Below are 12113 nucleotides of genomic sequence, written 5' to 3' on the forward strand. Positions count from 1 at the left end.
TAACATAAAACTCCACAAAGTCCTGATGTTCTGCTGTCAATTCTTGATAATGCACGTGATGATATGCACATCCCAGCTAACTAGTGTGGATAGCATTTTGTGAAATCTTCCCTGAATTGCCCTTGAGGTTATAATGTCCAACTGGTCTTTCACTTTGCGTGGCTCTTCCTGGTTAGCCAAAGAGTGAAAGGGCATATGTTAAAACCTAGTTTATTAATCTCTGCTCAGTGACAGATTTGCCTCCTGGTCCTTGCTGCCAAAAAATTCCCTGGACTGACAAGTATACATAGTTTCCTTCCATGATTAAAGCACAGTGCACAAAGTATTGTCCAAAATGGCTGGCAAAAACTACAGTACAAATTATTGAAATGATTAAAAGTTATTTTTTTTTTAATCAGAACCTTATCTTTTAATTGCGGTTTTAACATGTCAAGCGTGAGTTACTAAGCCCACTAACGAAGCCGGATGTTTGCCAAGTCCAGCTTTGCAAGATAGTGCCAACGGTGTGATAATCTTCTGGGCCCAATGTTAAATTTGTCCAGAATGGGATTCAAATTGGATTTAGCTGATAGCAAGCTTGATTGCAAATGTAAATCCCAAGTTGGCAAGCCTGCATGTAGTGAGATATACTGGGGAAACCATGGCTCATGAAGAGCATTAGTGCCTCTAAAGGGAAGAACACCCAGTCATTAACAAGAGGGCTGACTGTCACACAAAGAGTCATGAAGCTTTTCAAAGCCTATTTACTTCGCTCCAGCACTGTAAATTTTCAGAATCCATGCTTCGAGTTGAAAATCAGCCATTAAAACAAGAGTCCAGTCTTCGATTTGAATTAAACATTCCTGTCTCCAAAACAGGTAATAAAACTGAGGCAGAACAAAGTGAATGATTTAATGTAACTTTAAGAAATGTAGTGTAATGAAATTAGCCTTAAATTAATAGGATTTAATCGCCCATGGAACGAGTGAATCACTGGCTCAGCCAGTATTCATTACCCATCCCGAAATACCCTCGAAAAGGTGGTGGTGAGTGCCTTCTTGAACCACTGTAGTTCATGCGGTATAGATACACCCACAATGCTGTTAGGAAGGGAGGGGAGAACAAATAAGACAGAATAGTGGAGAAAAAAAGGAAATGGAATGCAAGGCCAAAGTCCAAATTTTTTCACATCGTAGTAAATAATTTCAAATTAATGTATATTACAAAACTCTGGGTGGCTTTTAAAATAGTTTACATGCCCCATATTATAAAACTGCTACAAGTATTCAGAATTCGCCCCATCTGAACTGCAGCATAGATTTGGAAGTCAGAACTTGAAGCATGGCCCAGTACTAGGATATAAGTGGAGCAAGAATGTTAGTACATGAAATGACAACATAATCTTTTGGCTCAAGGATTAGAAAACAGCATACAGCAGGGACTTTCTTTGCTGCCCTGCCAAACCTCACTCTATATAAATTTCAACTTGCAGAGAACCCTATCCCACACAAAAGCCTGCTCATCCATCACCTCCATGCTGGCCAATCTTCACTGGTTCTATACTCCACTACATAGCAACTTCAAAATCCACCTTCAAATGACCTCAGCACTCCGCATCTTTGTAAAACACACCAGCCCCAAGGATCTGTCCACACCATCCATTCTTCTAAACTGGTCAACTGTGTGTTCTCACATCCCTCTCCCAGTCCATCATTGGTGACAGAGGATCTGTCCACACCATCCATTCTTCTAAACTGGTCAACTGTGTGTTCTCACATCCCTCTCCCAGTCCATCATTGGTGACAGAGTTACAGCCATCTTTTCCCCAATCTGTAAACTCCATCCCACTCCACCTCACTCCCACCCAATCCCTTTGAACTTGTTGCCTTCTCTCCACTTTCAACTGTGATTTGCCTTGGGGCTTTTTCTACATTCTAAGTTGCTGCTTTCAGTCACAAGCATCGAGCATATAGTGATCAAATTATCAAGCAACTTTTATGGTGGTTACTGGGCTAGAACAAATCTACCTCTTTTAAACTCTTTCTACGATGATTTGGATTCTTCACAGAACTCAGTCAAACCATTCAACAAAGACACCATTCCTACAGTATTTATACTATACTTGACTCAAGTTTGCAACATTGATACTCTGCGCTCCTCACCATTCTCCCTACAAGCAGTTTTAACAGTACTTGCCTTCAATTCCATTCATTCCAGTTTCCCCATGCCAACCATCCTGCGGTGTCTCTGGATGAGATTGTCAATTAGTGCCAAATTAGAGGCAGTTGTGTACTCTCTGCCCATGCCTACCAAGAACTGAAACAAAACTACCCAAACAGGTTTCAAAAAGAATTCTCATCCAGAAAGGAAAGACTTCTATTCATCAGTTTGAACTTAGTGAGCTGAGTTGAACAGCCATTGTTTAATTCAATGCCAGGAGAGGAGGACAAAGGTAAGTAACAATCCAGGGGTAGGAACAAAACTATTATTTTAAATGTTTTATCTACAACTGGATAGGTATGAATGGACCCAAACAAGAACAGCCCCATTGAGCTAGAAAATAGAAGAGTTGGAGGAGGAGGAGGATGTGGTCCACAGTGTCATAGGCTGCAGAGCCAGGGAGGGATGGTACACCGTTAGTCAAAGAGGATCTCAACCGTGACTTAAGATTCTGTTGGAAAAGAAACCTAATTCAAGGGATTCAAACATGGAGTCATGGAAAACAGAGAGAGGTCATAATGGTGATTTTCAAAAAAAAGCACAGTACCTCAAGAGGGGGAGTGAATTACAATGTTGGCTAGCATGTGAGCCAGGAAGGAAAGTTGGGTGCTCTATAGTTTTAGTGAGGGTGAGAACCAATGCAGCAAGAGATGGGTCTCATGGACAAGCTGATCTCAGTATGCATTAGATAAGGCAATGGAGTCTGCGAGGTGCTTTGCCTTTGCTGGGCAGACAGGGATAGCAGTAGCAGAGGCAGCTAAACAGATGGTTTTAAACATAGTGACAGAGTCATTGCACCCGTTGAAAGTGAGGACATAAGGGGCATGGATAGGTGTTAAATGAGACACTCGATAGTGGAGATAATGAGGCCAGATGACGCATGATGTGGACCAGCCAGATCAGGTGATACAGATGGTTAAACCAGTTCAAAATTCAGTAACTCAGCAGTATCCACTTTCTTCCATTCAACCCAATCATGGAAGGCAAACATGATGACTCCTTGCAGCAACTACGATACCAAGCTCAGTTATACTATTGATAGCATGTGATGGTTCCATGTAACCCTCAATGCCCCAAAAATTGAGTCGATTGTCGTAAGCTCTGGGGTTCTGCACCAGGTATAGACATCAGCATATTCTCAGTCCTCATATGAGGCTCTATCTCAAATAGCTATGTTCACAGCAAGGCTGACTTCCCATCTTCAGGATCTGCAGTGACAGGCTGGTGTAAACCAGAGCCCTCCTTTTCTGCCTGTAATTATTACAGTTTTTGGCGGAAAGTCACTTCACTGCCTGGTAAAGACCTTGTATGTGCTCAAGCTACGGGCAGCCAAATCTAATGCAGGACTCCAGAGTTTACAACGAAAGCTGTTTGGAGTTAGCCGTGCACTGAACATTCTGTCAGTAGTGCATCCACATCTTTGACCAATGGCCAAAATCTGCATAAGATTTAGTGGCAAGTATGAAAATTAGGCAGGCAAAGTTATCTTCAGCCAAGGCTATCAATACACAGCAAGCATCTAACTAAAGCATACATATATCATTTTATATTTTACAATAGCTACAAACTGCTCTTATGGAACGCACAGTACAATAATGATGATTGGTTCTCAGACTGTAAGTGCCACTGGCAAGGCTGCAATTATTGTTGACGCTTTTGTACAATTCAGTGGTTTGCTAGGCTATTTCAGAACACAAGTATCGTGGACCAGAGTCACATGTCAACCAGACCAGGTAGGGTGCCAGGTTTCCTTCCCTGGGATTTTTTTTTTTAAAGCAACAGTTATTTTCCAACCCACAAATTACTAGTTTGATGGAATTCAACTTTGCAATTTGGCATGGAGGGATGAGAGTTCTGGACCGCCAATCTCGAGTTACAACCAAGCCACTGCTATGCACCCATTCATGTTAATATACTTCTCTAGTACCATCCATATATGCTCAAAGTTCCAGTCTCTTCAACAAGAATTTGAAGGCAAAGAGCAGAGATTACCAGTGAATTCATACAAAATTTTGAATCCAAAAGGAGCGATCAAATCTTGAGCACAATGTTGAAGCAGATAGCTGACATAGGAACATTTTTACTGAAGTAATAGGTCACTGCAGGTAATATGAATAGAAAAAAGGTGAAAGCAAGATGTGGTCTCTACTTAGATTAGAAGAGCACAAATCAACAGTTTGAACAGCAGCCTCAACTAGTCTCAGGTTAAAACACAACTATCATTGCTCTTGGTACTGGATTTGTACTTTTCCCTCAAACCATCTTCATTTAGCATAAAAAAACACACGTTCACATGGGAACGTCAGGACATCGTAAATGCCTTCAAAATCGCACTTTTCCATACATGGCAACCAGCACAGCTCCTCTCCACAATGTGTGCATAAATACAAGTCATGCCTGAGGCATAATCACTGTCAGAAGCAGCAATATAGTTCCCAATGCCATGGGGTCTCACTAAATGATGACCATACTTTACCCATAAGTAAACTCACTGGATATGCCAAGGCCACCACTGACAAGAGTTAGTCAAAACAAAAAAGCTGGTCAAAAAAATTTGCTTCCATTATGTTGAAATGCCACTAGCTTATGTATTGTGTGAAATAAAAGCAGCGAGAGAATACTTAGAGTAATTAATTAGTAATTAAGCAGATGAGTTAAATGGCAGATCAGTTTTACCATATTAGGGGTTAAATTATCCATATTGGAACAGGAAGTACTAAACACATGTATCTGATAAAAGAATACCTATTAGAGAAGGCAGAAAGAAAAAGCAATTCATCATGGTTGTTTCATGTTGACCAGAAATTCAGTAGGCAATCAATAAAGCTGATTAAATGACAGGGCATCTTTTAGTACATTGAATTTTTTTTTATTCATTCATGGGATGTGGGTGTTGCTGGCTAAGTCAGCATTTATTGCCCATCCCTAATTGCCCTCGAAAAGGTGGTGGTGAGCTGCCTTCTTGAACTGCTGCAGTTTGTGTGTGAAATGTGAAACAACCATTGCTGACCTTGTTTACACCACTAGAAAAATGGTGTTCACTGATTCAATGGATGACTCAAACAGCAGGGACAAAAACAGAATTACCTGGAAAAACTCAGCAGGTCTGGCAGCATCAGCGGAGAAGAAAAGAGTTGACGTTTCGAGTCCTCATGACCCTTCAGCAGAACTGAGTAAAGTTAGGAGAGGGGTGAAATATAAGCTGGTTTAAGGTGGTGGGGGGGGGGGGGGGAAGTTGGGGGGGGTGGGAGAGGAGAGAGAAGTTGGGCGGGGGGGTGGGGAGGGAAAGAGAGAAGTTGGGGGGGGGGGCGTTGTAGGGACAAGCAAGCAGTGAAAGGAGCAGATAATCAAAAGATGTCAAAGACAAAAGGACATTTTCTTTGACATCTTTTGATTATCTGCTCCTATCACTGCTTGCTTGTCCCTACAACCCCCCCCCCACCCCACTCCACCTTAAACCAGCTTATATTTCACCCCTCTCCTAACTTTACTCAATTCTGCTGAAGGGTCATGAGGACTCGAAATGTCAACTCTTTTCTTCTCCGCCGATGCTGCCAGACCTGCTGAGTTTTTCCAGGTAATTCTGTTTTTGTTTTGGATTTCCAGCATCCGCAGTAGTTTTTTGTTTTTATCAAACAGCAGGGATTCTACCAAAACTCAGGGGCTTGGAGTTAGGGGTTTCTAAGCTTTTGACTGTGAGCTGCATAGATGCATACACTCCAGGTCACCCATCCAACTTCAGTCCATGTTTCCAATAATCTGCACACACCTTAAATTCCTGTAACTAACAGGTTAGGTGCTCTGATTTAGGGTTTTTTCATTAGTGAGGCAGCAGCACCAAGAACAACCCTTTTTCAAAAGGACAAAAAACAGGTATCCTTTAATAACAGTACATTGGAGCATTTAGCACTGCACTGTGCCCCATTTCCCAAATAGAGAGATTAGTATAACCAAAACAATTTCAAAGAGAAGGCAGTTCCAAGCTGGGTTTTGTTTAAATGCTGAGAGGATGGACAATGCAGATGGAAACAACTCTGATTAGCACTGACTGTAGAACTAGGAGACAGAGGTTCTAAACTAAACAATGTCCAATCAAGTGTAAACCCATTTATAAATTAGATGGATCAGATCCTCAGCTAAAATAGCTGATGCTGCATCATTTACACTTTCAGAAAAAAAAAACTGGATGGTTAGAATGGGATGGTAGTTCATACAGACATACTGGAACAATCAAATACTCCACGGAATACAATGTTTTCCTGTGGGCTGGGTGGGTCAGGAAGTGTTTTCTACACAAGACTGAATAACGATTGCACCGAATTAACATTCCAGATTTGCTCAACCTTCAGAGCATCAAGAAGCGTTTGTACAAAATCTTCCCTTAGATTAAGTAAGCGAATTAGAGTCCATTATAAGAACAGTAGTGCTGGACTACTGAAAGAAGGTTTAATGAGCTGAACGGCTATGCTCTTATAGATTCTTCTGATTTGGCATAAAAGAACTCTCCAACAGGAAACAGGAGTGAAACATTCTAAACTTAAGTCAGAAAAAGTTAGAACAGAAGTAGTACCTGTAAATGAAACTAGTTAAAATAAAACTGTGAAAGGGAAAAAATAACAGGGTGAGCACAAGGGAGCCAAAATATTTTCATATTTATGTAAAATTGTTCTTTAGCTTAGGGTTGTTGCACTAACAAAATATATTTAAGGAACTGAGGGCATCCTGGCTAAGTTTGCAGATGATACAAAGATAGGTGGAGGGACAGGCAGTATTGAGGAGGCTGGGAGACTGCAGAAGGATTTGGACAGGTTAGGAGAATGGGCAAAGAAGTGGCAGATGGAATACAACGTGGGCAAGTGTAAGGTCATGCACTTTGGTAGGAAGAATAGAGGCATGGACTATTTTCTAAGTGGGGAGAGAATTCAGAAATCTGGAGTGCAAAGGGACTTGGGAGTCCTAGTCCAGGATTCTCTTAAGGTTAACTTGCAGGTTGAGTCGGTAGTTAGGAAGGCAAATGCAATGTTGGCACTTATTTCGAGAGGACTAGAATATAAAAGCAGGGATGTGCTGCTGAATAAGGCTCTGGTCAGACCACATTTAGAATATTGTGAGCAATTTTGGGCCCCGTATCTCAGGATGGATGTTCTGGCCCTGCAGAGGATCCAGAGGAGGTTCACAAGAATGATCCCAGGAATGAAAGGCATAACATATGAGGAACGTTTGAGGACTCTGGGTCTATACTCGATGGAGTTTAGAACGATGAGGGGGGATCTGATTGAAACTTACAGAATACTGAAAGGCCTGGATAGAGTGGACGTGGGGAAGATGTTTCCATTAGTAGGAGAGATTAGGACCCGAGGGCACAGCCTCAGAGTAAAGGGAAGACCTTTTAGATCAGAGATGAGGAGAAACTTCTTTAGCCAGAGAGTGGTGAATCTATGGAATTCATTGCCACAGAAGGCTGTGGAGGCCAGGTCATTGAATGTATTTAAAACCGAGATAGATAGGTTCTTGATTAGTAAGGGGATCAAAAGTTACAGGGAGAAGGCGGGAGAATGGGGTTGAGAAACTTATCAGCCATGATTGAATGGCGGAGCAGACTCGATCAGCCGATTAGCCTAACTTCTGCTCCTATGTCTTATGGTCTTATTTGTTGTCTGAACAGCATAACGACTGGAATTAGCACTTTCAAAGACTATGAGCTGAGCAAATAAAAATAAACAACCCAGGAGGCTGAAAATTCCTTGAAGCCAGCTGTTCAAGGGTTAATTAGTCTCAATAACTCAAAAATTCTAAACATGGAAATTTTTTCCCATTCTAACTTGCAGCGATATCAAAATTGGCCTTGCAGCATCAGCACTTTTTGTAAACTTTCACAGCATAGTGTTCTTCTTGAAAAGGGATTACATACATCACATATATACATCATAGCCCATTTGGGAATAAGGATCCAATCTAATCAATAAGATCATGGCATAAATAATGCAGTCAAGCCACCTGAGCAATTCAGGACAGTATCCAAACTCAACTGAAGGCTTCGCTCTGACCAACGACCCTACACAATAAACTTTGCAATCTGGCTTCTGAAAGTTACTGTGTCCTAGACATCACACGCCTACACCCAACATCTGAAGAGTAGATTAGTCAGCATTTTGCTGCACCAACTCTACAAAACGTCAGAACAACAGAACTTCAGCAAACTGAAACAGCTGAGACTGTCAACTTCAACACTTGCTGCAATGAAGTGAACATTTTAAGTTTTTCAAAACGATGCTATTTGCATTAAATCAATAAACCCAAACAAATACAGCGCACTGCAGTAGCACAAGTAACGTATGCAAAAGTTTGAAAAATAGGTCTCACCAAAATGCTAACGATTCCAACAAATGGTAACCACTCAAACTTGCAGTGATCACATTGGTTTTTAATGTAGCTATCATCCAACATGGTTCCTAGGTAGATAAAACTTACAAAATCTGATTTTTCTTTAAAGTAGAAACTATTTCAACGTCTCATTATTTAACAGAGCTCTTAAGAAGCTTTATGCAGTTTTGCTCAGGGCACAGCTGCCGATTAATCACATTGCTCGCCCCTCAGACCAGCTCATTCTGCACTTCAGCACAGTGACAGAGCATCAGATCAGCCCTACATTGCAACCCGAAAAAGAACGCATTAAAAACACCATCGCCATATAGCAGAGATGATTTAGTAAACTTCAACTGTGGGGAAATTAGAGAAGCTGGGATTTTCCTCAGAGCAGAGGGGGGGGGGGGGGTCAAGGGGAAATTCTTTAGAGGTTTTTTGATGAGGAACAATGATTTTCACAGGCAGATGGGTCAGTAACCAGAGGATACAGATTTAAGATAACTGGCAAAAGAACCAGAGGGGAGATGAGAAGTTTTAAGCAGCAAGCTTAAAAGGATGAGAGGAGATCTAATTGATGTATATAAGATGCTAAAGGGGATAGACAAAGTAGACGTGGAGCGGATGTTTCCCCTTGTTGGGCATTCTAGAACAAGAGGCCATAGTTTTAGGCTAAGGGGTGGTAGATTTAAATCAGAGATGAGGAGGAATTACTTTTCTCAAAGGGTCACGAATCTGTGGAATTCACTATCTCAGGGTGCAGTGGATGCCGGGACGCTGAATAAATTGGAGGAGGCAGACAGATTTTTAATTAATAATAAGGTTATGGGGAGAGGGCGGGAAATTGGAGTTGAGGCTGAAATGAGATCAGCCATGATTGTAACGAATGGCAGGGCAGGCTCGAGGGGCTGAATTGCCTATTCCTGCTCCCAGTTCTTATGTTATGATCGGAAACGCACTGCCAAAAAGGGTGACAGAAGCAAATTCAATACTAATTTTCAAAAGGGGACTAGATAAATACTTGAAATGGAAAGCTTGCAGAACTATGGGGGGCAAGCACAGGGAACAGGACTAATTGGATAGCTCTTTTAAGAACCAGCATAGATTCTATTAAAAAAAACTCTCATTAAACAAAAATAGAAAGCTGCTGCAGGTGCACAGTGTACCTACCAGTATTTGAAATGATAAATATTTTCAGATCTGACAACATATGGCTTTAATTTTTACTGCAGATTTCCACTGCTTATCTATACTTTTCTCTCACACATTGTCACGAGGATACATGACTGTGTAACAGCTAGCAGTATAAATGAAAGCAACAGAAACACTTAGAGGAAAGGGCAGAAGACTATTAGCATTGATATGGATCAGTCTCAGCCATAGCTCAGCGGGCAGCACCTTTGCCTCCAAGTCAGAAGGTGCTGAGTTCAAGTCCCATCCCAGGACTTGAGTAGAAAATCCAGGCTGACGCTCCAGTGCAGTACCGAGGGAGTCCTGGAGTTATTCAAGGAAGAGCAGAGGAGCTCTCTCTGGCATCTTGGCCAAAAATTACCCTTCAAGCAACATCACTTAAAAAAAAAACAGCCACGAGGCCTGTGGTTTGTGGGAGCTTGCTGGGTGCAAATTGGATACCACAGTTACTACAATTTTTTTTTTAAAAAAAAGAGTAATTCGTGGGCCCTAAAGGCGCTATATAAATGCAAGTTTGCACATCTTCAGTCGCCTTATACAGCATGTGCTGTGCTGCAGCGGGAAGGGAGCCAATAAAAACAAAACTCAGTGCATTTGATCATTAAGCTTCTGGATGTGAGGGTTTGAATTACTGATTTTAAATCCTGAGGTTGACACTGATGGAAGGAGTGGCCACAGGATCAGGGGCTCCAAACAAGGGGTCAACCCGGGGTCAGCTCCAGGCCAGGCCTCGGAGCTCAACTGAAGCCCCCCCCCCAAATCCCATCCCATCCCGCCCCGCCACTCACCCCTCGTCCTCCTCGTTCTTGCTGGCGTTAATCTTCGAGCCTTCCACCTCCTTGGCCGGGGTCACCGCCGCCGCCGACTGCTGCTGATCCCGGCTCCCGTCTCCCACCCGCCCCGAGGCCTGGCCGCCGGCCTCGCCCGCCCCCGCCGCCGCGGAGGATTTCGACTCGGGTCCTCCGCCTCCTCCACCACCGCCGCCGCCGCCGAACGAGGACTCGCTCCCTCCCTGCCCGCCGAAGCTGTAGAAGGCGCCGTCGAAACCGTCGGCGGCCGCCCCGGCGTTGCCGTTTTCCGCGAATTGAGCCGCGTCCGCCATCTTGAGAAGCCCTGGGAGAACAAAACGCGAGCGGGGCGAAGGGGGCGGGGTTTGCGGACGCACCCCCTCCTCCTCCTCCTCCTGATGGACGGGCCCGTCTGACCAATCGCCAGCCCGGAAGCACCTCCCGCCGCAGCCAATCCAAATCGAGGGGGCGGGACCGAACGGGCGGACCAATCCCCGCCCGCGGAGCGCCCCGGAGTTCGAAATGGAGTAAGTTGGGGGTGGAGGGGGGGCTCTGATTGTCGTCGGCCCAAGCCAATCAGAAGAGGAAGACGGAGAGAACAATGACACGCCTGAGCCAATTGGATCGCGCTGCTGAAGATGGGCCGTCCAATCAGCGTGAGACAGGGGGGCGGAGCAGTGACATCAGGCATCTTTTGCCACAATCCAGATGCTCCATTGATGTTGCCACATCCCCGTCAGTTCAATGAATGATTTAGAGCCGGAGGCAAGCACAAGCCTTGGTGAGGGTGCCTTATTAGGCTTTTTAAAAACTGTGGGTGGAGAAAGACACGAGACTATAAGCAAAGTAAAGAGGTACTTGAAATAGCAAAAGCGAAAGTAGCGCTAAAAAGTTACATGCAGAAAAGGGTCAGTATTTCAGCCATTGGGTCAGAGCTGAAAAGCTGCAGAGATCTCCTGTGGACGGCAAAAGTGGAAGGCGGCGGAGAGAGGGGGTCGACAAAGGCATAGTTCGATGACGGGGAGGGCACAGAGCGCTTGCAGCCGAGCCACAGTGGACGTGTGAGGATGGAGCATGGACAAGACGAGCATGACAAACCATGACAGCAGATCTCCTAGTCGGAGTAGCTACGAACAGCAGCACCAGCAGCAGCAGAGGAAAAAGTTCCTGTTGTCTTGTTGGTGGATAGATCCATAAGCAGATCTGTTAAATGTCGTGTGTCCCCCCCCCCCCCCCCCCCCAAGACCATCTCTTCCCACACAATCTTTGGTGCCTCTTTTATAAAGATTGTCTCAGCCATCGAACATTTTTTGTCTCAGCCATCTGACATCCTGATTTTTTTTTTCTCTCTCTGTTAAATCAATTACAGCTTATTTTTCAGAGATACACCCTCCCTGTTTCACAACTCTCTTCCCGGTATTCCAATTCCATTAAAATGCTTGATAATTGTTTTTTTTGTTTTGAGTTTTCATGAAAGGGTGTACTTCTGACTGGCATACTGTAAGAATCGCCAGGATTTTCTCCAGATTTCCAATATTGGCTGTTTTTAGATTCCGCCTGTTTCTGCTGGCA

The 12113-nt window shown here is 43.6% G+C and overlaps 1 protein-coding gene across 3 annotated transcripts in view; it reads right to left on the minus strand.

Annotated features, from left to right (window-relative positions):
- Positions 1 to 10870, minus strand: part of LOC144668655 (heterogeneous nuclear ribonucleoprotein D-like) — a 30394-nt gene extending 19524 nt beyond the window's left edge. For all 3 annotated transcript variants that reach the window (XR_013573528.1, XR_013573527.1, XM_078530939.1), the window contains exon 1: positions 10542 to 10870. Coding sequence is in view for 1 of the 3 variants with exons in the window: in XM_078530939.1 (XP_078387065.1) it covers positions 10542 to 10855 (314 nt within the window). In the remaining 2 variants the exon portion in view is untranslated. The remainder of the gene's footprint in view (positions 1 to 10541) is intronic.
- Between the last annotated feature and the right edge of the window lie 1243 nt (positions 10871 to 12113).

Source organism: Cetorhinus maximus, chromosome 27, assembly GCF_964194155.1.
Source record: "Cetorhinus maximus chromosome 27, sCetMax3.hap1.1, whole genome shotgun sequence".
NCBI classification, from domain to species: domain Eukaryota; kingdom Metazoa; phylum Chordata; class Chondrichthyes; order Lamniformes; family Cetorhinidae; genus Cetorhinus; species Cetorhinus maximus.